The sequence below is a fragment of the Pollicipes pollicipes genome, unplaced genomic scaffold, assembly GCF_011947565.3.
Source record: "Pollicipes pollicipes isolate AB1234 unplaced genomic scaffold, Ppol_2.1 Scaffold_3447;HRSCAF=4054_pilon_pilon_pilon, whole genome shotgun sequence".
In the NCBI taxonomy this organism is placed as follows: domain Eukaryota; kingdom Metazoa; phylum Arthropoda; class Thecostraca; order Pollicipedomorpha; family Pollicipedidae; genus Pollicipes; species Pollicipes pollicipes.
The window spans coordinates 33,474,468-33,501,677 of NW_023596297.1; the positions used below are offsets into that span (position 1 = coordinate 33,474,468).

The window sequence follows — 27,210 nt, forward strand, 5'->3', positions numbered from 1 at the left end:
GTGTCGCCCTTTTGAAGATGTTGCGAAAGTTCACTTTTTAAAGAAACCATGTGCTGTACATTCTCAGATTTCCAGGCATAGGTGAAATTGGCAGATACCACGTGAGGGCCCCGGGGTGTCCTGGTAAGTGCTGTTGCTGTACGCTTCCCCAGCACCTTATGCCACGTGTTGAGCCCATTCACCACCACCGCACGACTCTGTGTTGCAGGCGTCTGCGTGGAAATGATGAGCTACGTGGCGCAGTGTACCGAACAGCTCCTGTCACCCTCTCACCCGATCTACAAGCTGCTGGCGCCTCACCTGACTCCGATGCTGGCGGCGTCGCAGTCAGTATTGCCCGGCCTCATGACGGCGGCGCGTTCGGCGCAGCCGGTATTTCCCCTCGTTCAGCTTCACTAGTGAATCCCCCTAATGACATCATGGCTAGTATCAGTTTTCTAGCGCCACCATCGGCGGCTGGGAGGTCAACAGTTCGGCGCTGTGCCGTCAGGTCCTGGATCAAGCTGAACGCTCTTGGCGCATCGTCAGTCCCGTTTGCTTCCAGCCTCCAGCACAATTCCTTAGTTGACCATTGAACCCCCGTGTTGGATGTATCTGTGGTGCTTGCAACTTGATCCATCGCATAAGCGTGCATGTTATAAGTGAAAATGGGCGCATTACCCGTGAGACCGGTGAAAATTAAGGCAACACTGGACGACATGAACCCACTAGAACAGTTCTGGTGGGCTCATTTTTTCATTATTTTTTTGAAATTTTCACAAGCTGTTAGCCCACTGTTTTAACTAAAAGTGTGCGAAAATTTCAATCATTGGTTTAAATATCCGAATGCAGCATGAAAAAAGTGTGTGTGTGTGTGTGGTGTGTGTGTGTGTGTGTTGTGTGTGTGTGTGTGTGTGTGTGTGTGTGTGTGTGTGTGTGTGTGTGTGTGTGTGTGTGTGTGTGTGTGTGTGTGTGTGTGTGTGTGTGTGTGTGTGTGTGTGTGTGTGTGTGTGTGTGTGTGTGTGTGTGTGTGTGTGGTGTGTTGTGTGTGTGTGTGTGTGTGTGTGTGTGTGTGGTGTGTGTGTGTGTGTGTGTGTGTGTGTGTGTGTGTGTGTGTGTGTGTACCGTCCTGCTCTCAGGCGAGGTTATAAAATTAGTAAGCCTGACTTCTGGACACCTCTCCCGTTGCAGCCACGCGGGCTGACGGAGTCTGGCGTCACGCTTTCTAGAAGCTGATTTCCTTGCATCCATCGATCGCAGAATCACAGATCACAGAAATCGCTTTCAGCAACAGAGCGCACAATTCTGTATAGTATGTGCCGTATAAAGTACCGCACGTTCGCGCAAACCGTTTTAAACAGGCAAGGTCTTCTGCAGCATAGCAAAGTCACCCCAATTTTAGCCCATTAGTATGGAACAATCAGATTGCCAAATTGAGAAAAGGCTGAGGAGTTTGATAGAAATCATGTCGCGATTTTGATGACCCGGCGCTCGTGAAGAGTACATCCCGTCTTTTAAGATCAATATACACCTAACATTTTCACGAAATAGGTAGCGAGTGCAAGACCACAAAACATTGCCGATTCATTGATTTCACCGATTTAGATATCCAAGCCTGGCCACGCTCGCAGCCAGTTTCCGAACAATGTTATTTCTGAATTAGTGCGCGATTGATGCGATTGATGCCACTGTACATCGGACTGTGAAATTATGGTATTGCCTGTTTAACAACATATCGATCAAACTCATAACAAAATGCATAAGGATAATGATAAGGAGATGAATGATAAAAACATATAGAATACATAATCAGCGTTTGCGAGACGATCTGCCCATACACTTTTGAAACTCTTGAAGATGCTGAGAGAGCCCCTCATGAGTCCAAATCTCCGGGAACATGCAGGGAAAGGGAAAGGCCCGTTTGACGGCATCAGGTGCAACTACGCTGTACTGTTCATGTTTGCAGACTATTATGGGCTCGTGCTGTAGGGCAGGACTACTCATTTGTGGACATGTCATTCGGACTGAACATGTCGATATAATTTTTCAGTCATAGTTTTCTGTACGGATATTTCTTCCGGCAGTTCTCCTTTGTACATCGACTTACATGTGCGGCCAACGTTTGCAACCATCTGTTGGAAGCAATATCGTTGTTCCGTATCGTTCCAGACGTCGGATCAAACAGAATATCATCAAGATTTTCTGCGCTTTGATAGCATTTCATGCCTTTTGTTCTGTCGTGTATGATCTTCCAGGAGTTTATTCCATGCTCACATCACCGCAATGCAGTTGTCTGAATCTCCCGAATCAGAGGATTTCCGCGTTTCCCCAGCAGCCGCTCGATTTCCGGTGATCCCCGCTCGCACGTGACGACGAGACGCGCCTTATCACGGGGCATGAATCGGCCAATGTCACCTCCTGCCACGGCCGCTAGAGGCGCCACCTCCGGCCCGGCCGCACCCCTCTTCCCCACGTCACCTCCGCCAGCCGCGCGATAACCGCCGGCGTCCTGCTGCGCCATGACCGGCTGACCGCCGAGCGACCGGCGCAGTCAGCCGGCCGGTCACTGGTGCTGCGGCCTGAGCAGCAACCGGCGCAGCCAGCCGGCCGGTCACTGGTGCTGCGGCCTGAGCAGCAACCGGCCTTCAGTCAGCCGGCCGGTCCACTGGTGCTGCGGCCTGAGCAGCAAACCGGCGCAGTTCAGCCGGCCGGTCACTGGTGCATTGCGGCCTGAGCAGCAACCGGCGCAGTCAGCCGGCCGGTCACCTGGCGCCTTGCAGCCTGAGCAGCAACCGGTGAGTCAGCCGGGCCGGTCACTGTCGCTGGGCCTGAGCAGCAACCGGCGCAGGTCAGCCGGCCGGTCACTGGCGGCTTGCGGCCTGAGCAGCAACCCGGCGCAGGCCAGCCGGCCGGTCCTGAGCAGCAACCGGCGCAGTCAGCCGGCCGGTCACTGGCGCTGCAGCCTGAGCAGCAACCGGTGCAGTCAGCCGGCCGGTCACTGGCGCTGCGGCCTGAGCAGCAACCGGTGGAGTCAGCCGGCCGGTCACTGGTGCTGCGGCCTGAGCGGCGAACGACGCAGTCCAATGCTGCGGCCTGAGTGGCGATGGGTGCGGTCCGCCGGTCAGTCATTGCTGCTGCGGCTTGAGCGGCGACGGGTGGAGTCGGCCGGCCAGTCACTGGTGCCGCGGCCTGAGCGGCGACCTGCGCAGTCTGATGCTGCAGCCTGAGCGGCGACCTGCACAGTCTGATGCTGCAGCCTGAGCGGCGACCTGTGCAGTCTGATGCTGCAGCCTGAGCGGCGACCTGCGCAGTCTGATGCTGCAGCCTGAGCGGCGACCTGCGCAGTCTGATGCTGCGGCCTGAGCGGCGACCGGTGCAGTCTGATGCTGCGGCCTGAGCGGCGACTGGTGCAGTCTGATGCTGCGGCCTGAGCGGCGACCTGCGCAGTCTGATGCTGCGTCTTGAGCGACGACCGGTGCAGTCTGATGCTGCGGCCTGAGCGGCGACCTGCGCAGTCAGCCGACCAGTCACTGATGCTGCGACTTGAGTGGGGACCGGCATGGGGTCTGGTCTGGATGCAAAATAGAGTGAAGAGGGCGGGGCAGGAATTCTTCCATGTGACCCGCGTGAGGAACCGGCGAGAGGCCATGGTTGCGTCGATTAATTTCATTTTTCATTATCTCCAGATTCGATGGTATTAAGGACAGTGAGAAGACCATACGTCCGTCCCGATGGCTCAGTTGGTCGAAGGGCCTATCTCCCGATCAACCCATCCGTGGCGTGGTTGGTTCGGGCCGCTTTTGGCGCTCGCTGTTTGTCCTTGACAGGTATGGTTTGCGGCTAGCGGCCAGCAACCGCGCTTAAGGTCAAGTGACATCAAGGGCGTGAGGGGCCGTGGTTAGCAATGCGCACGTTAAAATTTCGCCACCGAATTAAGCCGTTGACCTGGAAAGGTGGGATCGTATGCTAGAGAATCAGGCCTCACACGACAAATAAACACTGCTTAATGCAGGCTCTGACCCCATAAATCCATCCATTTAAATATTCGGATTACATGCTTTTTTAAATATGAAAGACTGTCAGATGGTCTCCGATGGCCCAAGTCATCTCTGGGTTCAGAGTCAGAGGTCATTCAATATTTACACTGTCACCAATCCAACGAACTCAAATCGCCATAACGTCATACGGAACTAGGCCTCTTCTAAATTCGAAATTTTTACGAGTGCACTGGTTCGATTTTCTAATACTTCCACATCACCCAGAGTAATGCATTTTAATCAATATAATGACAAGGAGAGTGCTTGTGGCCAAGGAAAGCTTTTTGGGAGACGAGGCAGCGTATCTCATCACATCTAACTTGCGTAAAGTTTCAAGCCAGATACAAATCACTTTCCTTTAAGTATCCCAGGCTGTACTGTACGACAGTTACGACGCATTACGACGTGCGACGTATGCCAATTAAATGCGCACCATTTGAGTAATTTTTATGTTAGATGAACTACAGTAGTGTTCAGTCCTATCCGATTCATGGGTTGCTCTGCTTGTTGCGCACTGGGCAGGACTATATCAGATCCGTGTGGGGGATGAAAAGTAAGTAGGGGGTCAACTAAGATGATTCGAGGCACGCATGATCCTTGAAGTTGAATGTCCTTGTCTCTGGATGGCACGCTATGCGAACAGAGGTCGCAATTTACATTTTGCGAGGTCCAAAATTCTTTTAATCAAAGTGGTGCTGATCGTGTTATCGAGGCTCGAAACTAAAGGCCTGTTTAACAGCAGAACTTAGAAGTGGATCGATCTGATGATTGTGATAGTTTGCTGGACCCCCACAACTCTCCACGTAGCTGCTAGTTTGGTTTTTGTCCGCCGTGGGGGACGATACGGCGCATTTCATCATGTCTATGTGGCGACACCAAGGACTGTGCTACTACCAGACTGCACGCACCACACCGCACGAGATCGTACATAGCTGAAAAACCAGGCTACCATACCAGGCTACCCATGCATCAAATGAGGCATGATCTAGTTCAAAGACACCCTGGCAGGCTGATGGGCTCCAAAGTGACGCTTTATTGAGCACCGGCACCGGTCGTCAGTCTGTTACGGTGATTCAGTTGGTCATCCTTTCAACTAATCATAACTCTCTTTGTTTCCACACATCATTTCTGGTTCGTCCTGTCATGCCATCTTTGATATCAGCGTTGCAGCCAAGGGGGAGGGGAACGGCGGCCCGCCTCCCCTTAGGCCCATGTTTTGTTTTGTTTTACCATCTAAAGTTTTGGACAGAAAGCTAAAAATAGGCGTGACGCGCGCTCACTGAGCTCCGGACCCCTCCCGTAAGGAAATCCTGACTGTGCCACGGCTTAGTACCACATAACTGTGCACACGGCCTGCATCTTTAATATCACAGAAACGTGCACGCTGCCCTCGGTGTAGCAGATATCGGATCTGGTAAACCTTTGGCCGCCCATATGGAATGGGTTTCGGGATGGAATGAGCACAGACTTGGGGGAAGCTACTGTGAAGGATACAGTTATGGGTGAGACGTTTAAGAAACGTTGCGTATCTTTACAACTCCAAGTGTCGTTGCTTCAGTAAAATATTACGGCATCGCCGACTTCTTCTACCGATGCTAGAGATCATCTCGGATTACACATAAATGCCAGTGATCATTTCTCGTGAGACATTATGTCTTTACAAGCCTTGCCAAAATCGAGGTTGTCTGCCGAAATCGCCTTCTTTCACGTGCAATGTCCTAGCTATCATCGAGCCCTCGGCGCACATTCGGGATGCTGGCGATGGATGGATGATGTCTGAGCGGCCCGACCGGACGACACTGCCCGGGTTAGAGCCGGTCCCTCTCGGCCGGGTCAACACATGAATGCTCCTATCTGCTGTGGGTGCGTCCCACGCCCCACACCGAGCGCGGATACCAGGCCGTCCACGTTGCGTATGAACCAGTTGGTAACTGCGGAGTTGGTCGTCCAAACTCGTGCGGCTTCAGGGATGATCAATACTGATTAACTGCCGATTGGTCAGCGGCGATGCGCGTTTTTGTCCGCTCGGTGCGAGCAGTTTTGATTGCATTGGTCCAGTGATTGTACCGTTACAGCGGGGCAATTATTAAAATGTAAGCTTTTTCAACAGCAAATGGCAGTCACCAATGATCCTAGAATCTGGGTCCTGGGTGACTTGGATTCGGTTCGCACTATGAATTGCTATATTAACCGAACACGGAATAAAATATCTGAACACGTTTCACAAACCTTAGAGGGAACGGAAAGCGAATCTTTCCAACGACAGACAAAGCTCCACCCGCGTTCGCTGACCCGGTGTCTCAAAGCCCAGCGGTTTATTCAGTTACATGGCAAACACCATCGCCCATGTAAATTTCCTTTAAGTCGATTTTCTTCGTAAATGAACTGCTAGACACCTGTGTGAAAAAACCGTCTGGTTCAGGGTGTGGCTGCTCAGTTTTTTTTTTAGGCTAAGACGGTAACAGCACCTCTCTGGTCAGGCTGACGACACACTCGGTCTAAGCTGACCAGCTGCTTAGGTGCCACCGTATTTGGCTACGAAAGGCCAGACAGCCAAGCCCCAACAGAGGCGGCGCTCCGACGCAAGTCTCGGACCGAGTCGCTAATAAATACTGTTTACCGCTACGACAGCATCTAGATTAGCACTGACGTGCGCTGGTGGTCTCGCGTGCATATCCACCGGCACGTATACTGGCTCCTCTTACCGCGACAGAGCGCACGGCACGGCGCCTGAGCGCTGCTCGTCACGTCCTGTGGCGCTGACGTCACGTCTCGTGGCACTAGCATCATGCCACGTGGCACTGACGTCACGTCACGTCGCGCTGACGTCTCGTCCCGTGGCGCTGACGTCTCGTCTCGTGGCGCTAGCATCACGTCCCGCGGCGCTAACATTACGTCCCCCGGCGCTGATGTTTCGTCCCGTGGCGCCAACGTTTTGTCCCGTGATGTCAACGTCCCGTCTTGTGGCCTTAACATGTCGTCCCGTGGCGCTAACGTCACATTCTGCCCCTAGGAACATGAGGGCGCCAAGTAGGCGCATGAGGTAAATGTGTCATTAAATAAAAAAAAAACATTTGTGCTATGAATGCCGCCTACACACGCAACAGCGGAGCAAGCGACTCAGGGCCGTATAGCGGCGCGCCAAGGCCAGACTGCTCTCGTGTCCGGGCTTGCGTCCGTGTCACTTGAGGCGATGGCCCCGGCGCTCAGATACCAATCCCTGCTGTCGCTGCTGAGGTCAGAATCTGCGTCGACTGGCTGAGGTCAGAATCTGCGTCGACTGGCGCCTGCTGGATGCCATCACAATCGGGCCCACTCGTGCCAGACTGCGTACCGGCGGACGACGCCATTTCCTAACGGGCCGGACAGTCCAAAATAACCAGCTCCTGATTTAAAGTGTTCGGACCTATCAAAACCGGCCTTATCTTAATACCACTGAAACAAGCAGACAATAATGACCTTTAAAAGAAACTTTTCTAACCAAACACATCCCGAATGCTTGAGATATTGTCACTTTAACGATTTCTCTTCCACTTAAATGCCATGAACTAAAACATTGCCATAATGAAAGTACCGCCTAGTGATATTCGCCTGCTATCGGTCCCAAGTTAAGGGTAAAACTTTCGCAGAGTTATGAAGGTGGTAAGAGAAACTTCCAGCTAAACGCCACCATTGTGAATCAGAGCAACTTGCGAAAATGCCAAAAAATTTTACTGAAGGACGATTTATTGTGAGGCCTAATTCCCTCGACATGACTTTCAACTTTTTTATTACTTGCGTACAACTACTACAGACCGATACCACGGGGATGACCGGCGTCACCCATCAATTGCGCTGTGAGTTCTGGTGTAAGTGCGTGCATTGCTTGAACGTGCCAGGGGTTATGGACATAAATTAACCAGTGCAAGACATTGACAATGTGTATGGTCTAACCCTCCCTCCAACCATTCAACTTCTTTATTTATAGATATCAGGTGCTCTTTGAGGCAGTGCGGCTGAACTAATGCAGTGCGGTACATTGGCGACGCTCACAGTGTAGCTTGCGACCTGCTGTATTTTGTTCGATTTTGAGGCTGAAGTCAAGCGTGTACCGTATAAGCAGCTATTAAAAAGATCGGAGCTTTTTGTAAAAAGCATCGGATTTTATGAAAGCCGGAATGGTGTCCTCTTGACGGCGTGGCTGTCCAGCCTCCTGTAACTAAAGCCGGCGACGGTTGACTTGCTGCCCAACTTACTGACGCAACGGCTTCTGAATTCACTGTCTAGCGGACCAGTCAGCAACGTCTCCCGAGTCAGCTGTTTAGAAGACCAGTCAGCAATGTCTTCTGAGTTCGCTGCCCGGCGGACTAGTCGGCAATGTCTTATGATTCCGCTGTCCAGAGAACCATTCAGTCATTACTTCTGAGTCCGCTGTCTCGGGGACCAATCAGCAGTGTCTCCTGAGTCCGCTGCCCGGCGGACCAGTCGGCAGAAGCGGACCAGCGAACTCAATCTGATCAGCGAGTCAGCTGTCACCGTCCTCGCCTCGGAGGGCTGGACGGCTCGGCCGTGAACGAGAGGGGGGTTTCGACTGAGTTTCGACTAGTCCGCTACCCGTTGAAGACAAACTGTTTCATAAAGCGAAAGGTGACGCCAACGTCCAAAACACTGCAAACAGGAAAACCTTAGTATATTGCAAATGAGAAACAGGTGTCTACAACATCCGATACGACCCTGTTCCGGCCATTTGGACCCACAAGGGATCCCGAGGGACTGTGATAAAGAATGCACTCATATCTCAGCTATTAGGAACATTACGTATCAAGCACAACTAATGGTTGCACGGCATTGAGTGGGCCGGGCAGGCACCTTTGTGCAAAGCTATGGAGTGGAGGTGAAAGCTTATTATATATCCACGGTGTCAGCGGTGTAATCACCGGAACAGTAATGCCTATATCGAATATGTTCATTGTCCTGTCTTGTATCATATCACTTATGATTTATTTGCACGCTGTCGCCCATTTTAGGCAATACGCTCTTTTCCTTGATTGACCATGAAAGAGAAAGGACTCTGAAGTCAGAGAACTTTACATGACCCTCAGTCAATTAAATGAACATTGCAAAACACGTCTATGAGCGAGAACTTGAACATATTAAAAAACCTAATCATATAGGATTAGTGCAGCAAAATGCATTACAAAGTACAAAACGCATGGTTGCGCAAAATAGTTGCAGTACTCAACAAATTAAGTCAAAATAAAAGGACGACATACAGCGTACAACAATTTTACGATATCGATGCGACTGTGTGCCCGCTACTGCCGTCAACCAAGCAACCAATCAGCAAAGACAGATATCTACGACATCGACACGGCTGAGGCCAACTGCTGCCGTCAGCCAATCGGCCAATCAGCCAATCAGCCCAAACGGAGAACGCGTCGACCCTACAAATTGAATCTGAACACCTCCACACAAGCCCTGTTTTGTTAACATACCATTGTCTGTCTTTGCAGTGCGGCTTCCAAGACCATGGATGCATGGCTGGACAAATGCACCACAATGGGAGCCAAGAGTCTGCAGGACGTCATGACAAAGGGGTGAGAATATTTGCAGAAGTATGCGGGGAAAACTGTGAGAAAACGATATGGTGGCAGTCTTGCACACCAGTGATGCACTTATCCAAGGGAACACATTTTACCTTCCCACCACAGTAGGTATTTTACGACGTTTACACGCCCCAGTGGATGGTCAAACAAAAAGGGTAGCGGACATCTGCGGCCAGCCCACCACCGGCAGATTCAGTGTCACGCCTGGCGGTGAGCCTACTCCGGCCTTCCTCTCCTCGGTCACAGCTCAAGTGGCGGCCGTTTAGGGCGCCCACCGGAGCGAACGCCGCCGGGTGCCCTCGGCTGAGTGGTCATCAGATCCGCGCGCTGCCGAACCATGCCGATTCCAGACCAGCGGCGGACTCGGTGACCACTGTGGTGCGCTGAGAATAGCCGCCGGCAGCGTCAGGTTGGGTCATTAGCCGTCGGCGTGTGCTGAGGGCGACGCCGCTCAATCTGGGGCGACCGGCCCACCCGTCCGTGGCCGCGTATTGATCATGCTAGCGTGTTGCGGTGCACCGCACTGGGAGATCATCAGCGTTAGCAAGCTCCCCGTGATCTTGGCGACGGCTCATGGCCGTGTTCTGGGTTTGGTTTGCACGGTGTTTTAGCCAGCGGCATTACGCTCCCGACGTTGTGGTTTCAACACAACCGGTCACCAAACTGGGTGGACGCCTCAGAGAGGGTATGACAGTACTGAGTGAATGGTGATTTGAGGTGCCTCACGCTGCCTTGTCGCACAACCTCACCAAGCACGAAAGTGCGGAATCTGAAGAACGCGGCCACTGTTTTTGCTCGCGCTTGCCCCGGTTACCACATAATCACAGCTGCTGCTCACGGCAGCCCGCGAGCCACGCTGTAGCCAAGGGAGAGCCTTGCGCGTCTGGCCGTGGTTGTTGCGGGGACTACCCGGCGGTCCGTGGCTCCTCCGGGGACTCCCCGGCGGTCCCCTCCCGTCGAACCGAGCCGTCAAGCGCGCGCCGCCCGGCACCGTTCCAGCCTGAGCCGGTACCGGCTGGACAAGCACGGCAACGTGGCGAGGGAGCTGCACAGCCGCGGTGTGAGCAGCCGCGAGCGCCTGCCCCGCTACGGCTACCGGGACAGCGCGCTGCCGCTGCACCGACTGCTGCACAGCTACGTCAGCACCGTCGTCGCGCACTACTACAGTGAGTGCCGGCGTGATGCTCTGACATTGGCCAGTCTTTGTTAGTGACTGGTCACGTGAGCGGCGCGCAGAATGGCGGTATTTCCTTTTGGTTTGACGAATACGCCGCGGGATTGGCGCCTAAGCCACATGTGCTGTGCAATCCCCGCCAATGCACACGGCACAGCTGCCATCTAGCGTGACTGTAGCGAATGTCGCGCACTGTTGATGCGCCGCCTGTCGCAGCTAAACAACACGGTTCGAACGTCACCCGCTTCCAAACGTGACATGGGCCCCGAGAGGCGACGTACGCCTCGGCAGCGTGGCGGCATGGCCGAGCGCGCCGCTGACGTTTCTCCGGCCCACAGCGTCGGCCGAGAAGATCCGGCAGGACCACGAGATGCAGTCGTGGCGAGCGGACGTGGCGCGGCAGGTTGGCGGCGTGCCAGGTCACCAGAGTCTAGGTGAGCCTAGAGTCAAGGTCACCTCGGGGGCCAGCCGGTCGTGATGATGCGCCTGTCGCCGGCGGATGGTCCATGGCGTCGCCGCAGTCGCCCCCTGGGGACGGAGGTGGCGCGGAGAAGGATGCTTACGCCGTCGGCACTGTCGTCGCGCTGGGACTCTGTTGGGTTACAACACTTCACGACGACACCAGCTAAACCCACCAGCGCACGCAGCACGGCGCCGACTTGGCTCTTTTATTGCCGCTGATGTGGAATACACAACACCGTGGCGCAGATCTAGGCGCGTCGGTACTCCGGCAGCATGTGCGCTCGCACTCATTTGTGATGCTAAGTGAACTACGATGTTCGAGCATTGCCAATAACTAATGATATCCCTACCATTAGCGGTCAGTGGAATACACTGCCTTTAAATGGGCGCCGACGAACGTGGACCATCACAAATGCGCAACAAAGCGAGCCGGTGAGAAGCCGGCCCCGGCGACAGCCAGCCGGCACGCGGCTCTGCAGAGGCCTGAGCATCGCTGGCGCCGCCACCGCGCCGACCGCCGGGCTTTCTTTGCTGGCGAGCGGCCAGCGCGCGCGGCGCGTCATTTCATCACGTCTGGGACGCGCCGGTGATTCACTCATCTGTCCGGAGTCGCTGTATCGACCGCCGTGTCGGTTACGGGCGCGGTACGTGACCGCGATCTGTCGCAAACGACGCGCGTCGCCGCCGACGCCGGCTGTCTGCGGGGTGGCCGCCGAGCGCCGGTCGAGGTGATTACCGCCGCGGTGCGGACGAAATGAGCCCCGCCTCCCGGGGATGCTGGGGAACGCGGCGTGACACCGCGAACGCGTGAATGTGCAAATGACGCGTTAATACCGTAAATGTTGATGTGGTTGCGGGCGTGCTCTGCGCTGAACATAAGCCGAGAATGATGCTGCGGGATGCGCACAAACGCGTCCGTGGCTGCTCCAGTCACATTTCCGCTTGATTGGAGCCCAACGCCGCGGCTGATCAGAATCCTCGCAAAATTTAAATAATGCAAGCTTGGTTCAATTAATGCAGTTTCTAGGTAACGCAGAATCAGAACCGATCGGATTTCTCACTGCTCAACCAATGAAATGTATAAAGAACCGCCATGCATCGGGGTCCAGACGCAGGCTCACCGGGGCTGCGCCAGTTTTGATCCTTGGTTATCTACAGTTAACCTTATCTTCATCTGCCTCATGCATGTTCGAGAAACATACCACTGCAGTTTGTAGATGCCACGTGTTCACTGCCTAACTCACAATGCATCAGATGAGTGCTCTGAACAGATTTCGGGATTTGCGCGCGCCGTGAAGTTGCAAAAGGGGGACTGATCCCGTCCTTAATTATGCCATCTTGAGACATTTCGTTTCCAGCTGTTCCAGCAGGCTGCTTATGGCATCCGGAGCATTACAAAAAACGGTTTGATATGTCTGACATCAGTGCGTTATATGTTGTCACATTTTTATTGGTGACATTGATTGTGCTCCGGAATCACGCCGATTCCGCCTCAGAGTGGAATGTCGTCACTTTGATTGAAAGTCAGACAGTGCCAGTGAAATCAAGTTAAGCAAAGTGACGCTTCCTTTAAGTCATTTTTTGAACGGTAGGTGATTTGGGGTGGGATTTCAATCCAAGTTAGCTACGAGTGGGAACACATTCGGCGCACGACAAGGGAAATCGAGCACAGATTTCCTTTCCGTACTTGCCCACCTTCCCCACTATTGGTTGGACGGCGCTGCCTCATCTGGATGTCCCGCTCGCGGGGCAGGGGCCCCGGGGTGGTGACAGATCACTCAGGCACCCGGTCCCCGCATTACGATCAAGCAAAGCCAAAAGAGAAAAACGCGGCGCCTTTAGCCGCGTCGTCCAACCGACCGCGCGCGATTAATGGGATCTGGAGCGGGCGCATCATCATCATCAGGCAACAGACTGGGCCTTTTCATGGTTGGGTCCTCGTTTGGGGGCTGGAGACGGGTTGTGCTGGCGGCTGCGGTGCTGGCCGGCGTGTCGGCAATGGAGGACGGAACACGATCGCTGTTCGCCTTTGGTCATCGCCGTAGCCTTTCGTGATGGTTAGGAGATTCGACTGTTTGGAGTAAGCGAGTGGCGAGATCGCATTCACCATATTCACGCAGATCTTACCGGTTCAAGTGTGACTGGGCCCGTATTGGGAGCTGACTTAAGTTACATTGTATGCTTGATTCTTCAGCCGGACACGACTTAGATAACCTATGTGATTCGCTTGGCACACGCCTAAATACTTCACATGAAGCAGGCAAACAAGATATAGAAGCGATGGCTGGCTGACACTGTGATGCGTGTGTCGGATGGACGGTTTACTCACACATTCAGCCTATTGACGTGGTGTTGGTGACGGCTGCAGGCTTCAGGTCGGTAGGAGGAGATATCCGACATGGTGACCTCTCTGCTATCCATCTGCACCATCGAGCACAGCGCCCTCGCCAACACCGCCTACGACCAGATGGGCGTCATCCTCAACTACCCGCTGAAGCTGACTCGACCGCCACCAACCACCAAGGTAAGCGAGGCAGATTCCCCGGTAGTCGCGTGACTAATAATGATCTCGAACATGCAAGCCAGCGGTTACGCACTTCATCCGGCGTTTCCGTCGAAACTATTCAGTATCCTCCAAGCGTGCATGAACTTTCACCCTACCTGTTCGCGACGGATGTGAGGAAAAGGTGAGCTGAATCCCGATGTAAGGTGATCGTTCACTGTGCTGCTACCTTTCAGGTTTGATTTATTTGTTTGATTAATTATCTGAATTGTGAATGCGACGAGCACTCCTATTGACTTAATGTACCCTAGTGAACCTATCTCACATATATCCCACAACCTCAGACACAATGCCATTTTTCTTTATGAATGAAGGGCATGACATTTTTTGTGCTATAAATTGCTCCACCTATTTCTTCTCTGGGCCTGTCTATGATTAGCACTTGCCATGCCATGACATCTATGATCGGGCACTTAACACGCCGTGACATCCATGATTGGCACTTACCAAGCTATGACATCCATGATTGGCACTTATCACACCATGACATCCATGATTGACACGTACCACACCATGACATCCATGACTGGTACTTACTATGCCATGACATGCATGATTTGCACTTACCACGTCATGACTTCCATTATTGACACTTACCACGCCATCGCAAAGTACTCGTTCCCTGTCCAGTCGTGCAAAAGGCAAAGAACGACCTGCCTGGACTAAACAAAGGTTCAGATTCGGACTAAAGCATAGGACAATCTCAATTATGAGTGTTAAGCATTTCGCTCTCACGTTATCGAGAAACGCGCAGGTGTGTGAAGCTAAGCATCATTCATGGTCTATATATGGACGCCCAGCAAATACGAATGGCTTTGGCCGAAGCTCTGATTTAAGATATGGGTGTGGGTTCAGGGCAGGGCTGCTAGCATTGGCGACAAATCGCCAAACTGGGGTTTTCTTACGACACTTGGTAATGGAATATCCCTGTAGTGATTGACAATAACTTAACACAAGACTGACGAGTTCTAAAAATGTTCGGAAAATCAATCAACTTTCCTCGAAATTAAGAAATCAAGTAAATATTTACTTTATTCAGTTTGAAGGATGTAGATTGTGGTATCGTGGCTTTCATTAAAGTCTTAACGTCCAGGACGTGTGATTCTTCGGGTTACTTGACTAGGTAGAATCCAAGCTGAGGAGAAATTAAGTGCGAGACCATAACATAGCTAAGTGTGCGAGTGAAGCGGGTAAATACAGTGATGCTTTCAAAAACTGGAATGTAAGAGATAACGTGGTCAAAATAGTTGCGTTTAGCATGCGGACAATATCTTGTAAATGAGCAATGACTGGAAGCAAACAATGTGGGAGCAGCCGGAGATGTATTCATAATTGGATGAGTGATTTACAAAGTGATGCAATATGCGGAAAGCAAGGAGGCATCTTGAGGCAAGGAAATCCCTCGAAGCATTGAAAAAGCTTTTGTAGGGCATGGCTTAAAAAACTGTCAGCTCGCTGTGAATATCAATTTCAAATGCTAAGCAAAACGTAGCTGCATGAATACGTAGCTGCATTTGCTCTCAGTGTCCATGCTACTATTTTGAGTAGTAACCAGATGCCCGCAGTGAAATATGTCCTTTTGGGGCACGGCTGCTTTTAGCTGCAAATAAACAATACATGCTGGCTTAATCCTTCTAAATCTAAATAATTTGGGTTAGGTAGGTATGTTAATATAATTTAGATATAATTCATATGACACAATTTATATGTGATTAATATATAATTTATATATAATTTGGGCAGGTTAGGTAGTTTGCCGCCTTCGTGGTGTAGGGCAGAGATGCTGGGCTCGTAATCTAGCGGCACTGGATACGAGTCCCAGAGTGAGCGCATTGTTTGACCCGGCTGAAATGCAAAGGGTAGCTTGCACCTAGCCAATGAGGGTCAACCCAGGCCTGGGGCGGCGGTGCCGCAGCATTGTGCAGCGCGTAAAAACCTCCGCAGTCCTATCTGGCAAAAAGGCGGAGGCAAAATTATACGCTGAACTGGACGGCACGACTTGGGTGGTGGGTTCGGGGTACACGCAACAAGCTTTGCTTAGCGGGTGCTCTGAACCCGATATTACCAATGCAAACCATCCGGAATAAATTGAAAAAATAAAAAAAGGCTAGGTTTTTGGGTGTAAATGAACGTCAGTTGTTGGCATAATCATTATTTGCCTAGTTAACTTGCTGCGGATAAAGCTTTTGGTTGCAATTAGATATTAGATGATGGCCTACCCATTTTTATATAAACCTTGTTTATTCTTAGTAGGAAAAGTGTAGGACACTCCAGACACACTGTGCTGAAGTAAATCGTCCATTTATAGTTTTCTCTACGAGCCAATCACGTTAGGGCGTACGCTATAGATTCCGACTGCTCACCTGTACACTGATACGGCTTTATGGTCGCAAATTTTTTAACATTCAAGCCATTGGACTAGATGGAGACGAATCTAGAAAGAAAATGAAATCAAACTGCGAGACCGTTGCACGATTTTCGTGTGAAGTGCATCGCGCGTGCACAGCAATTCTTTTAAAAAGTGAAACATGAAGCTAACAGGAGAAAACATTGCGTGTTTAGCAGAGCGAGAGCCTAGAAATAAGCCATGTTTAAAAGCAAACGATGTGGGAACCGTTAAAACTGTATTTTAAATTGAATGAGTTTGATGAATCGCTAATAGATGCCAATATGCAGCAAGCAAGACAGGATGTGAACCTAGCCATCGGATGGCAACAATTGGATCACTTTTCCCAAAAGCACAGTAGGGCAGGAGTTTGATGACGGTCAATTCACTGTAAATATCAGTCCCGAGTATGCAAATACCCAGAAGCGCTGTTGCGTCGCATCACTCATATTCTTGTTTTTAGCAACTGCCAGCTCTCTGGTAAATCAGCTGGTAGCTGCAATACATATGAAGTTGTACTGCAGTTAGATTATCGATGCATTCATATTTTAGAATGACCCTCTGACCCTCTGACCCTCAGAATGACCCTCTCTGGCCAGATGGCAGCTGACCACCACATAATGGCCGGGAGAGCATTTCGCTTTCTCAGGGACTCGAACTCGGTCTCACGGACCACGAGTTCTCTGTCATATACTCACGCCGCGTGGTCGGTAATCCGCTACTGGACGCTCCTGCTGCAAATGTTCATTCTTGGTAGATGCCGGCCTAGGGCAAGGGCGAAGGGCGCAACATCTGCGGCGTATGCTTGCCTGCAGCAGATTGCTTGGCCAACATTGGGCTTAAGTTGGTCCGTAAGTTGGGCTTTGGGGTCATTTTGGCGATACAACTAACGATTTTCTGCGCAACTAGGCGCCGTTTGGAATTTGGCAGCCCTGGAGCAGGATTAGAGCGATGCTTCAGCTCGGCGCTTCTCTGCTACATGGAATTGGCACAGCTCACTGCCGCTGCGGATACTGAAATGGATCGTTAATCGGAGACGCGATTTAGCGCTCGTCGCTCCCATTACCGCAGTTCACCCTCCGCACACGTTAAATCGGGGCACGCGCCGAGCCTGCGGGCCGGTGTCCCAGCCACTGGGATATTTTCTCACCCAGTCGTGAACTGGGGAAGGATCATTTCACCACCACGATATTCGCTCGGTCGGCCTAACAGGGCTGTCGAATCTGTTGATTGTACGGCAGCTAGTCGATTGCACAATAATGGACGTAAGGGAGAGGGATGGAGGAGTTCCTGCCTGGTGGCAGAAACTCGGTCCAAAGTTTGAGAATATTTGTTTTAGGAATATTTATCGCGTAAAATGAAACTGATCCTAAATGCATTGCGGTCCCACCAATTTCTGGACAACACTCACAGTTACGCCTCCACGTTAGCATACACCTATGCGTTTCAGCAATGTTCAGGCGTCCTAGCTGGCAGCGTGCCAAACTATACCGAAGCCATCGCGTGGCATACTGAAGGTCGTTAGCGACGATGGTAATGCCATCACATACCCATTTGAAGCACTTGCGTCGTTGTCAAGAGGAGCGCTTGACAACAAAACCGTTGCCCCGTCGATCACGATTACCGTTACATCTGATTTGTCCGCCAATTAAGACGAGGGCCATTGGCATGCCACAAACGACGCCGTTAATGCTTAGCTAGAGCAAAATTCGCCGCTCTGGCACCAGGGTAAGACGTTGGATGTGGCGCTAAGCGGCCTGTTTGGGTAGTGAACCTCGGTGCTGGCTATTCATACACAAACATACGGTCACATTGCATTGGCTTGCAAAGAAACATGGCGAGGCAGCCTGCTCACTACTGCACAAACTCGATCGTTTTATGAGCATGGTTGACATCCAGTCCGTGACCAGCTGTGCGTGTCACGGACTGGACTCGGCCTGCTCCCGGCCACTCCAAGCTGTAATAAGGAGACCACTTCGCGTGGCCGCCGTCGGCTAAGCGGCCTTTCATCCGCACCTGTCACCGACTGAGCCGCGCTGCCACCGCCGTGACGGCACCAGCTCGGCCGTGACGAGCGGCGGCCGCTAAACGCTGCAGGCCCGGGCCACTGACGCATTTGTGTCGGCGGCCAAGTTGGCGTCTGGCCGCGGTCGGCTGCCCCCGGGATTTGGCAGCGGCGCGCTGCGAAAGAGCGCGCACGCGAGACAGCTCCAGCGCCACCCCCAATGGCGTCCGAGGGCACCAGCTGATGAATCGCCGCGTACCGGCGCGCTGGGAGCTTTTTCTTCCGTTGTCACTTAGCGCTGTGCCTTACGGGATGCTGGGAGTGGCTCAGTTGACGGAAGCCCGGTTGGCATCGGCCGACAGCTGTGATGCCATCGACCGACAGCCGTGACGTCTGGAAACTCCTAGAAAACTAGAAACACATCTAGAAAACGTCTGGAGTCTAAACGTCTGGAGTCTAGATTCTCCCATGACACTTGTTGACCGCTCACTTCAGGGAACAGATTGAGAGTTTCCTACACTGTGGCGGTCCCCCAGGACACCAGCCGCGCCCTTCCCACGCTAGACGGCGGCCGCCGTTTGTTCATGGGACTGTACTCCACCGCGTATTTGTGTAGCGCCCGCTCTCTGAATGCACGGCGTAAGCACAGCAGCTGTTCTTCCCGTGACCCAGCGGAGTTAACGAGCCAGTTCGGTACGTTACCGCGCGCTTTGCTCAACAAGGGCAGTCGCCCATGACCAGGGGTCATGGCCCCTATGGCAGGAGCCTAGGGACGATTTCATTGTTTCGAAGGTTTGCTCATCTCCGCCCCCTCACACAAACCATATCTTGTTAAGCCACGAGATGACTAGTTTGTATACAAACAAAGCTTATTCTTTAAACTATGATTTAAAAAAAGTGTCCTGAAAGGGTCCCAAAGCCAATGTGCCTAGGTGTGCTACTGAACGCCACGGCCGTCCTTTCGCATGCCTTCGGCTCAGTTTTCTGCCCTCCTGGTAAATATACAAAGTTCCGCGAAATCCTTGCGCTGCACAGTGGGTCTCCGTTTCCTGTTGGCAAAGCCCGATAGAGTAAATCCACGAATTGGGCCGTCGCTCAAGGCATCTTCCGCTGCGTCGCCCCGCGGTCTAGACGTTCGCCGCCGCGGCGCGGCCCACTGCTGCAGGTCAGCGCCGTCCAAACCGTTGGCGACCACTCCGGCAGGACCGTCTGCCGCGAGGCGCAGATGGTGCCCGTGGAGCCTTGCCGGAGTGCTTCGCGGCTGGTCAATGACTGGTGGCATCGGAGACCCCGGCCAACGATCGTGTCGGCGATAGGCTCGGGCTTGCGGCACTGTGTGAGGGCAGCGGGCGGGCTCACCGGCCATTCATCGCACCTTAGCTGGGGAGCCGGACACTCCCCGAGTCAGCCGCGCTTGCTGGGGAGCCGAGCGCTCCCCGAGTCAGCCGCGCTAGCTGGGGAGCCAAGCGCTCCCCGAATCAGCCGCGCTAGCTGGGGAGCCGAGCGCTCCCTGAGTCAGCTTCGCTAGCTGGAGAGCCGGGCACTCCCCGAGTCAGCCTCGCTAGCTGGAGAGCCGGGCACTCCCCGAGTCAGCCGCGCTAGCTGGGGAACCGAGCGCTCCCTGAGTCAGCCTCGCTAACTGGGGAGCCGGGCACTCCCCGAGTCAGCCTCGCTAGCTGGGGAGCCGAGCACTCCCCGGGTCAGCCGCGCTAGCTGGGGAGCCGAGCACTCCCGGGTCAGTCGCGCTAGCTGGGGAGCCGAGCACTCCCCGGGTCAGCCGCGCTAGCTGCGGCGCCGGGCACTCCCCGGCTCAGCTGCGCTGTTGATGCAGCGCCCCCGTGGACTAGAATGAGAGCATGCCACGGTTTATGCATTTATCGCTGTATGTTGGTTAGTCCAAGCGTGTCTTCCGGACGGACCAAACGTGATTTAGCAGTATTATCGACAGGACAGTATGCTGAGCAGTGCTGGGCTGAGTTGGTGGTTAACGATATCATCTTGCTCTTGAGCTGCTCCTAGTGGCGCACTGGCCGACAAAGGTCTTAGCTAAGCCTTTAAACGGAGAGGAAGGTCTCCGAGCAAATTTTCTCCTTCGCTGTGCGATGAGTGGACGGCTTATCAGTCACTGCAGCGAGCAGGGGCCTGGCTCCCTGCTAGTTCGTCGCATTTAGCGTATTCATAACCCTTAAGGTCTGGTACCTTCAGATGTTTTTCAACCCGGTTATCACGTGGCGGCCGATAAGACTTCCTGTGGGTTTTCTTTCTCATCGCAGGCCCGTTCTAGCTAAAGCAATGACATCAGCTGACTTTTCCTATCAGACTACACCTGGTTTTGAAATCCTGCACTGTCCAGGAACGGCCCCTGGCTTGACTGATGGAAGACGAGTCGGGACGAATGGCGGCCTGTTCAGAGCCACGCGTTGGCTGACTTCTTCTTAGTGCTGAAAGGCGATGGTTGGGTCAACTGGTTTTTGGCTTTTGAGGTGTGTCAAATAACCATTTTCGATGCCTGTTGCAGCCTCCAGATTGCTAAAGGCGTATGCGGGGATATTATAGGAGGGCTGTACAGCGATGAGTTATTGACGTTGATCTTGACGCTTATGTCAGGAAATATTTGTCACCCTGACAGCTGCTTGCTCGTGTGATGCTGCCGCCTTTCCCGGCCATGTCATCGATACTTCATACATAAACATTGCTGAGACGGATGAAAGAGATGCAGGGACAGCTCTCGGGATAAATACAAACATGAATGTCCAATGGCCCTAATTTTGATCGTTTTAATTTTGAAAAGACTGCCTTTTCCGAATAAGCGGGTTTGACATCGCGTTTGAAAACACTACCGAATGAAGTGTAGAAAGTGATAGGGCGGAGACACGCACGTTAATAGTGAGGAAGAACGGCAAGTTTATGAGCTGTGCTAATCTCAGTGCTGTTCCAAGCAAGCGTTTTTCCTTCTCATCTCGTTTTTCGTGCCTCTGTCTCTGATATGGGGTACTGTCAAAGGCAAACGCGCGCATCACATATGATGCAGACGTACAGACAACACTACTTGCAATAGCCATCACCGCTTGCATGCGCTTTGTCAAAGACAACATTTTATTTATTCCTATTTTAAGACCGTGCACCACCACTGATTCGAAAATTGGCTAAGCATAGCAGGAGTTTTAGTTTTCCATACTGTATGCGACTCCTTCCAAACCCTGATTGTATTGCAGGCTTCCTATTGCTTTCCATGCAGATGAGGCAAATATTTGAGAGCAGCGCTGCACGCTCCCCCCTGCTATCGATGGAGGTGATGCAAATATTGGGAGGGCTCGTGAAGCGTGCCTCAGGGGCATCCAAGCTGGTCCTTCCGAAGGCAGATGGCTTCTATTTTGAAACCTTCAGCACCGCTGGGTAATCGGTGGGACGATCAAAGACGATGGCAGCAATCGACAGGATTCACAGTGCAACTCTCCGTGCTTGCTCTCTTAAATCCCTGAGGGCAAGAGCGTCGCAAGTTCTCTTAAATACAATTTCAGGGAAAACACGATGTACGTCCAGAAGCACAGAACAATTAATTCTGTATGACTTGCATCAAGGCATTTGTTTCGCTTTTTGTGCAAAACGAGTGGCTCGTTCCTTCATCGAATATTCATTGATTTTGTTTCCAGCTGGCGCGCTGCCGGACTCACGGTTTACTGAATGGCAAAATCTCTCCGGAGCAGGCCTTTTTTGTTATCTGGACGGAAGGATCTTGACCAGAACACGGCAAAGGCCACAGGCCGCGTTTTGAAAAGTGCGGTCCAAGCATACAGTGCTGAGGTCTTCTCGTGGTCGCAGCCGCAATACTGGAGCATAGCTTGCAACAGTATGGCATTCGTGACATAAGATCTCTTAGCGCTCGTTGAGAGATCCACTGGTAATGTAACAGTGCATTTCGCATGACCTGGGTAAGGAGCCGTGCCATATGATCTCGGGCCCCGCCTGGACGCTGACACGGTGCCTAGTCAGCGAGGGAGCGTGTTCGTCGTGCGCCAGGGGCAGTTGCATGCATATTATTTATTGACTTACCACTACGGTCACTGGCATACCAAGCTGCCACGCTAGCGGTGGCGGTGGTATCAGTTAAATATCCACGCTAATGGTGTGGCTTGAAATCGGGTCGTGGATATCCTGTGGTCTGTTCCCAGATGACTGCACCGCTTGTCGCATGATATGACATGACATTATTGCACATAACTCGTTTATCCTACATTACGTTCGTAATTTATCACATCACCACACACTTTAGGGTCCTATGAGTTCAAAAATGCGGCGCATTTGGCGATATACGCTCTGCTGAGTTACTATTTGAGGCCGAGCCTCTCAGCAATATTGCAGACGAGTAGAGACCAATTCGGTCCCGTCTCATATTCCTGCACCCGACGCGTGACTGAGCGGTGGCTACTAGCCCACGAGATGGCTTTGCGGATGGGGTCCACTGAGACGTCCTGGCTGAATGCTGGACCACGACTGAATTTGGTGGGCGCCGCCCACCCAACGCTTCGCTAATCACGTGAGTCGCGGCTGGTCAAGACACTGAGCCGGGCGCCGTCTGGGGGCGGGAGTGGCGGTGTGGTGGAGGGTCCGCACCTCCCGCCGATCCGCGGGAGTGCCCACAGAGTTCAGAATACGGTGCGCACTGCCTGCAGCTGTGCCGAGCGTAGGCCGGGGCGAGCCCGATACTTCACCCGCGCTGACAGATGTTCCTCGCGACCGTGATTTGAAAAATGGTGAGGCATACTTCGCAGCCAGAAAATTGGGCTGGTGCTGATGCGAGCTGGCTGAGAGGGTCTTCACCGCGCGTCGGCGCTCGCGTAGCTCACCAAATTGACAAGGAAGATGGCCACCCTGTATGGCCTGGCTAAGCTTGCATGCCTTCTCTGCTCTCTGACCCGTATGCATGCAAGGCTTTCGGTACTGACCACGGTCGTTGCCAGCTCCCTGCCCGACGTTCAGACTGGACCCTGCTGTCGGTAAATGCAGCGCTAAATGCCTGGTGGCGCTCAAACCACCAGCTTCTGCGTGGTTCACGCACGGCATGTGATTTCGATCCATTTCAATCCAAAGGAATGTTCTACATTTGAGGATATTCAAACAAGCATCAAATATGACAAAATAAGCTCACTGATGACTTTTCGTACGTTTTTAAGTGTGTGCCATCGGGCTTTACAACGCACTCAGCTGCTGAGGCGACATGGCGTCGCCTGCCTCTCGCCCTGGTAGGGAGGGCGGGCACTGCAGGGAATCGAACCCCGTACCTCTGGTTTCCCCAGACACAGTGGTTAACGCGAGGGCGTTAACCACCTCTCTATCGGCGCCATATACTTTTAGTGTAAAAACTGCTCTTGACAACAACATCTATTTATTTTGCAAATGTGCTCCTCATTGCGCTATTGTTTGATTGCGTCATGGAACGTTTGTATGACAGTACTCATTTGTAGTTCTCCGATCTCCCTAGAGGTGGCCCGGGTCGGTACTAATTGCATAACTTCCGCAACATTTGATGAGAGCCAATTGACGGCTGCTTAATCTCATAAACGCCAGACATTAACGACTCGCCAGTTATATCTTTATTGACCTTGAACGCTTTCTGGCCGGCGAAATGACGCGATTTGAATGACGTCATTATGGCGCCATGGATATCGGGATGACCTTGTAATAGTCCGCTCAAAATAGTCTGCATATTATTGCGGGCGTGTAACTCAGAACTAAGTATTAAGTCTCGAGAAGGGCAGGACTGTGAACCACGCCAAATGATCTTCAGTATTCCTTCATCTATTTCAGTTCAAAACCACGTACATAGGTGGAACACTCCCTTTAAGGAAGTGTACGCACGAATGTGTGCCTTTATGCAAGCATGCATGCATGCAGTTGCACTTGTACTTCCACTTGCATGCATGCAATAGAGAGAGAGAGAGAGAGAGAGAGAGAGAGGAGAGAGAGAGAGAGAGAGAGAGAGAGAGAGAGAGAGAGAGAGAGGAGAGAGAGAGAGAGAGAGAGAGAGAGAGAGATAGAAGAGAGAGAGAGAGAGAGAGAGAGAGAGAGATAGAGAGAGAGAGAGAGAGAGAGAGAGAGAGAGAGAGAGAGAGAGAGATAGAGAGAGAGAAGAGAGAGAGAGAGAGAGAGAGAGAGAGAGAGAGAGAGAGAGAGATAGAGAGAGAAGAGAGAGGAGAGAGAGAGAGAGAGAGAGAGAGAGAGAGAGAGAGAGAGAGAGAGAGAGATAGAGAGGGAGAGGAGAGAGAAGGAGAGAAGAGAGAGAGGAGAGAGAGAGAGAGGAGAGAGAGAGATAGAGAGAGAGAGAGCGAGAGAGAGAGAGAGAGAGAGAGAGAGAGAGAAGAGAGGAGAGAGAGAGAGAGAAGAGAGATAGAGAGAGAGAGAGAGAGAGAGAGATAGAGAGAGAGAGAATATATATATAATATATTATATTATCTCTCTCTCTCTCTCTCTCTCCTATTGTCTCTCTACTCTCTCGTCTGCTCTCTCTCTCTCTCTCTCTCTCTCTCTCTCTCTCTCTCCTCCTCTCTCTTCTCTCTCTCTCTCTCTCTCTCTCCCTCGTCCTGCTCATCCTCTCTCCTCTCTTCAGCTCTCTCTCTCTCTCTCATCTCTCTCTCTCTCTCTTGACTCTCTCTCCCTCTCTCTCCTCTCTCGTCCCTCCCTCTTCAACTATTCACCCTCGTCTCCGTCTCTCTCTGTCCCTCTCTCTCCTCTCCTCTGATACGCCGATCGCTTACTGCCACTTATTCATGCTGTGCCCTTCCTGCCTCTGCGCGATCGGATGATGTTCTGCTTCTCCGGCGCGCATAGAATGGCGCATAGAATGGCTCTTACCCCTGCCTGATGCGCAGCATCTTTCACTTCAAACAGATCGCTGCCAGACGGGCGTCGTGGTCAATTGAGACGCCTGCGTCCGAGCTGAGAGCTTTTGGCACCACAGTACTGCAGTACCGTACTGAACCTGGGGTCCTGTAAACTTGTCAAGATTCGCGATGTCGAACGGTACTGAGAGCTGACGGCCTCGCTGATTTCACTGAAAGCCGCTGCCGGAGCCATCGTAAGCTAAATCTTGTCGGTTGTACTGCCGATGCCGCATTAGTGTTGTGAGCGATTGAGGTTGTCTGGAATGGCAACAGCGGTTGATTTTTTCGGCAAACCTAGTTCGTTTAATGCTGCATCGATCCGCGGTAAATCTCAGCTATTCAGCGTGAAGAACGGCTCGTCAAGCCGCACGCGCCGCCCTAGTAAAATACTCGCTGCAATCTGTCGCCGGCCTTAAGGCAGGGGTAAGAACTGGCAGCGCAGAGGGGTGGGAGGGTGCACTCTTACACTGGCTGCGGGCGAGCGGTGCCTTTTGCAGCGATGACGTAGGTCTGAGAATGGTCCCTACGTTTCAATGCGTATGCGTGCCAAACTGTAGCATACTGCATGTAGTCACTTTTGAGACTGGTCTCGACGCGCGCATATGAACATAATATGTTAAGAGCTGAATCAGGCATGATGATCAAGGAAAACACAATGTTTGTTGTCATTTTAACAAAATTACACAACTGATAGCAATGTTATCAACATTGACATCAGCAAATTATCTGCGCTTAGTTCCTGTCGTTTGCGATCAAACACGCCTAAAGAACAATCTGGTTTCTGAATTCCTCGGACTGACTCTAAATTGACCACCTACGTTATCTAATATACACACCCGCTGACAATAGTCCGATAAAAATGTGCCAGATCGGTAAAGAACGCCAAAACGCTCTAGCCGATGCTCATGTGTTGTGGCCACTCACTCATTTGCCGCACCGGGCCATCCACGCCAATCTGCTCGTGGCACGGGGACGTCAGGATTATCTGGAGGCTCGGCATTTTCGGCACGTCGTCTGGAGATATGCATTCGTGGAACTGGTCATAATGTATCCGACCGTAGATGGCCTCGCTTGGAACGCATTTTCTATCACTGTGAGCTACAGAGCGGTAGATGTTCTGATAAGTAGCGTGATCCATATCTTATTTGCGGGCTGCTGCGCCGCAAAATCCATGTGTGAGATTCCCTGATAAATTGCCTTAAGACCGACCGCCTCACGACACTTGGCGTGCATACCGGTCCTGAACAGGCACTGCAATGCGCCGCTCAAATGCAGTACGGTGCCTGCTAATTTGCTGACTCGTTTGCGTTTTTTTTTTGCCGAAGCGTTACATAGTACACCCATTCCGACAGCGGTTCTCCAAATGTCGTGAAAATAACCTTGTGTGTTCATTTACTCACCAGAGATTTGATGTTGGTGCTATCCAACGTGTACTACTCGCTTCAAAGTTGTGACTTTCCGAACCAATTACCTCCACAATCCTAAATATTTATGTATTAGGTATGTTGATTTATTAGCACAACCAAGTTGTTTCAGCCTTTGGCCAAAAGTATCCTGTTTTTTCTTAACGTCTCGACTGTGACATGGGGATTCAACGTTTTGTTTTGGGGCAAACTGTCGCGAAAACCTGCCCGGTGCCTTTCTATATAAACGCGGCTAGGCTGGGCTGGACAATTGTCTAAAGTGCGTACCAGTTCATCTAGAGATCAGTGGGAACATCGAATGGGCTGCCTGCCTCCGTGTGATGTGCCGAAGCTGGAAATACATATTGTATTTCCTTCACACCTTACCTGCTTTGCGCTGTTGTCTATTTACGGTGTTAACGACTAGCCTGTGCCCTCCATGACTGGGCACGTCGGACATTGTAACCCGAATGCGTCCTCCTGTTTGAGTAGTTGTGGGCGTCGAATGTTGGACGTGTTGGAAGACTCGCACGCCCCCGGGCAGAGCTGCTTAGGACGTTCGCGCAGCCGAGCTAGGCGGACACGCTACGCATGATGTTTTCGTGCCATCGGAAGGGTGCGTCACATCTTATAGTGCCGTGGCCCCTAGCAGGAGGTGTCACACGTGAGGCCCCCATGCCTTCCGACAAGATGTCTAACACGTGCCGTTACTGTGGCCTGTGGCAGCTTGTGCCG

At 52.2% G+C, this 27,210-nt stretch overlaps 1 protein-coding gene across 1 annotated transcript in view; it reads left to right on the forward strand.

The window, feature by feature from the left end:
- Nucleotides 1–27,210, forward strand: part of LOC119091807 (allene oxide synthase-lipoxygenase protein) — a gene marked incomplete at its 5' end in the record, with an annotated part of 58,404 nt that overhangs the window by 23,667 nt on the left and 7,527 nt on the right. The window contains 5 exon segments of the mRNA XM_037214689.1: nt 209–326; nt 9,509–9,592; nt 10,601–10,767; nt 11,114–11,209; nt 13,606–13,761. Coding sequence (XP_037070584.1) covers nt 209–326; nt 9,509–9,592; nt 10,601–10,767; nt 11,114–11,209; nt 13,606–13,761 — 621 coding nt within the window.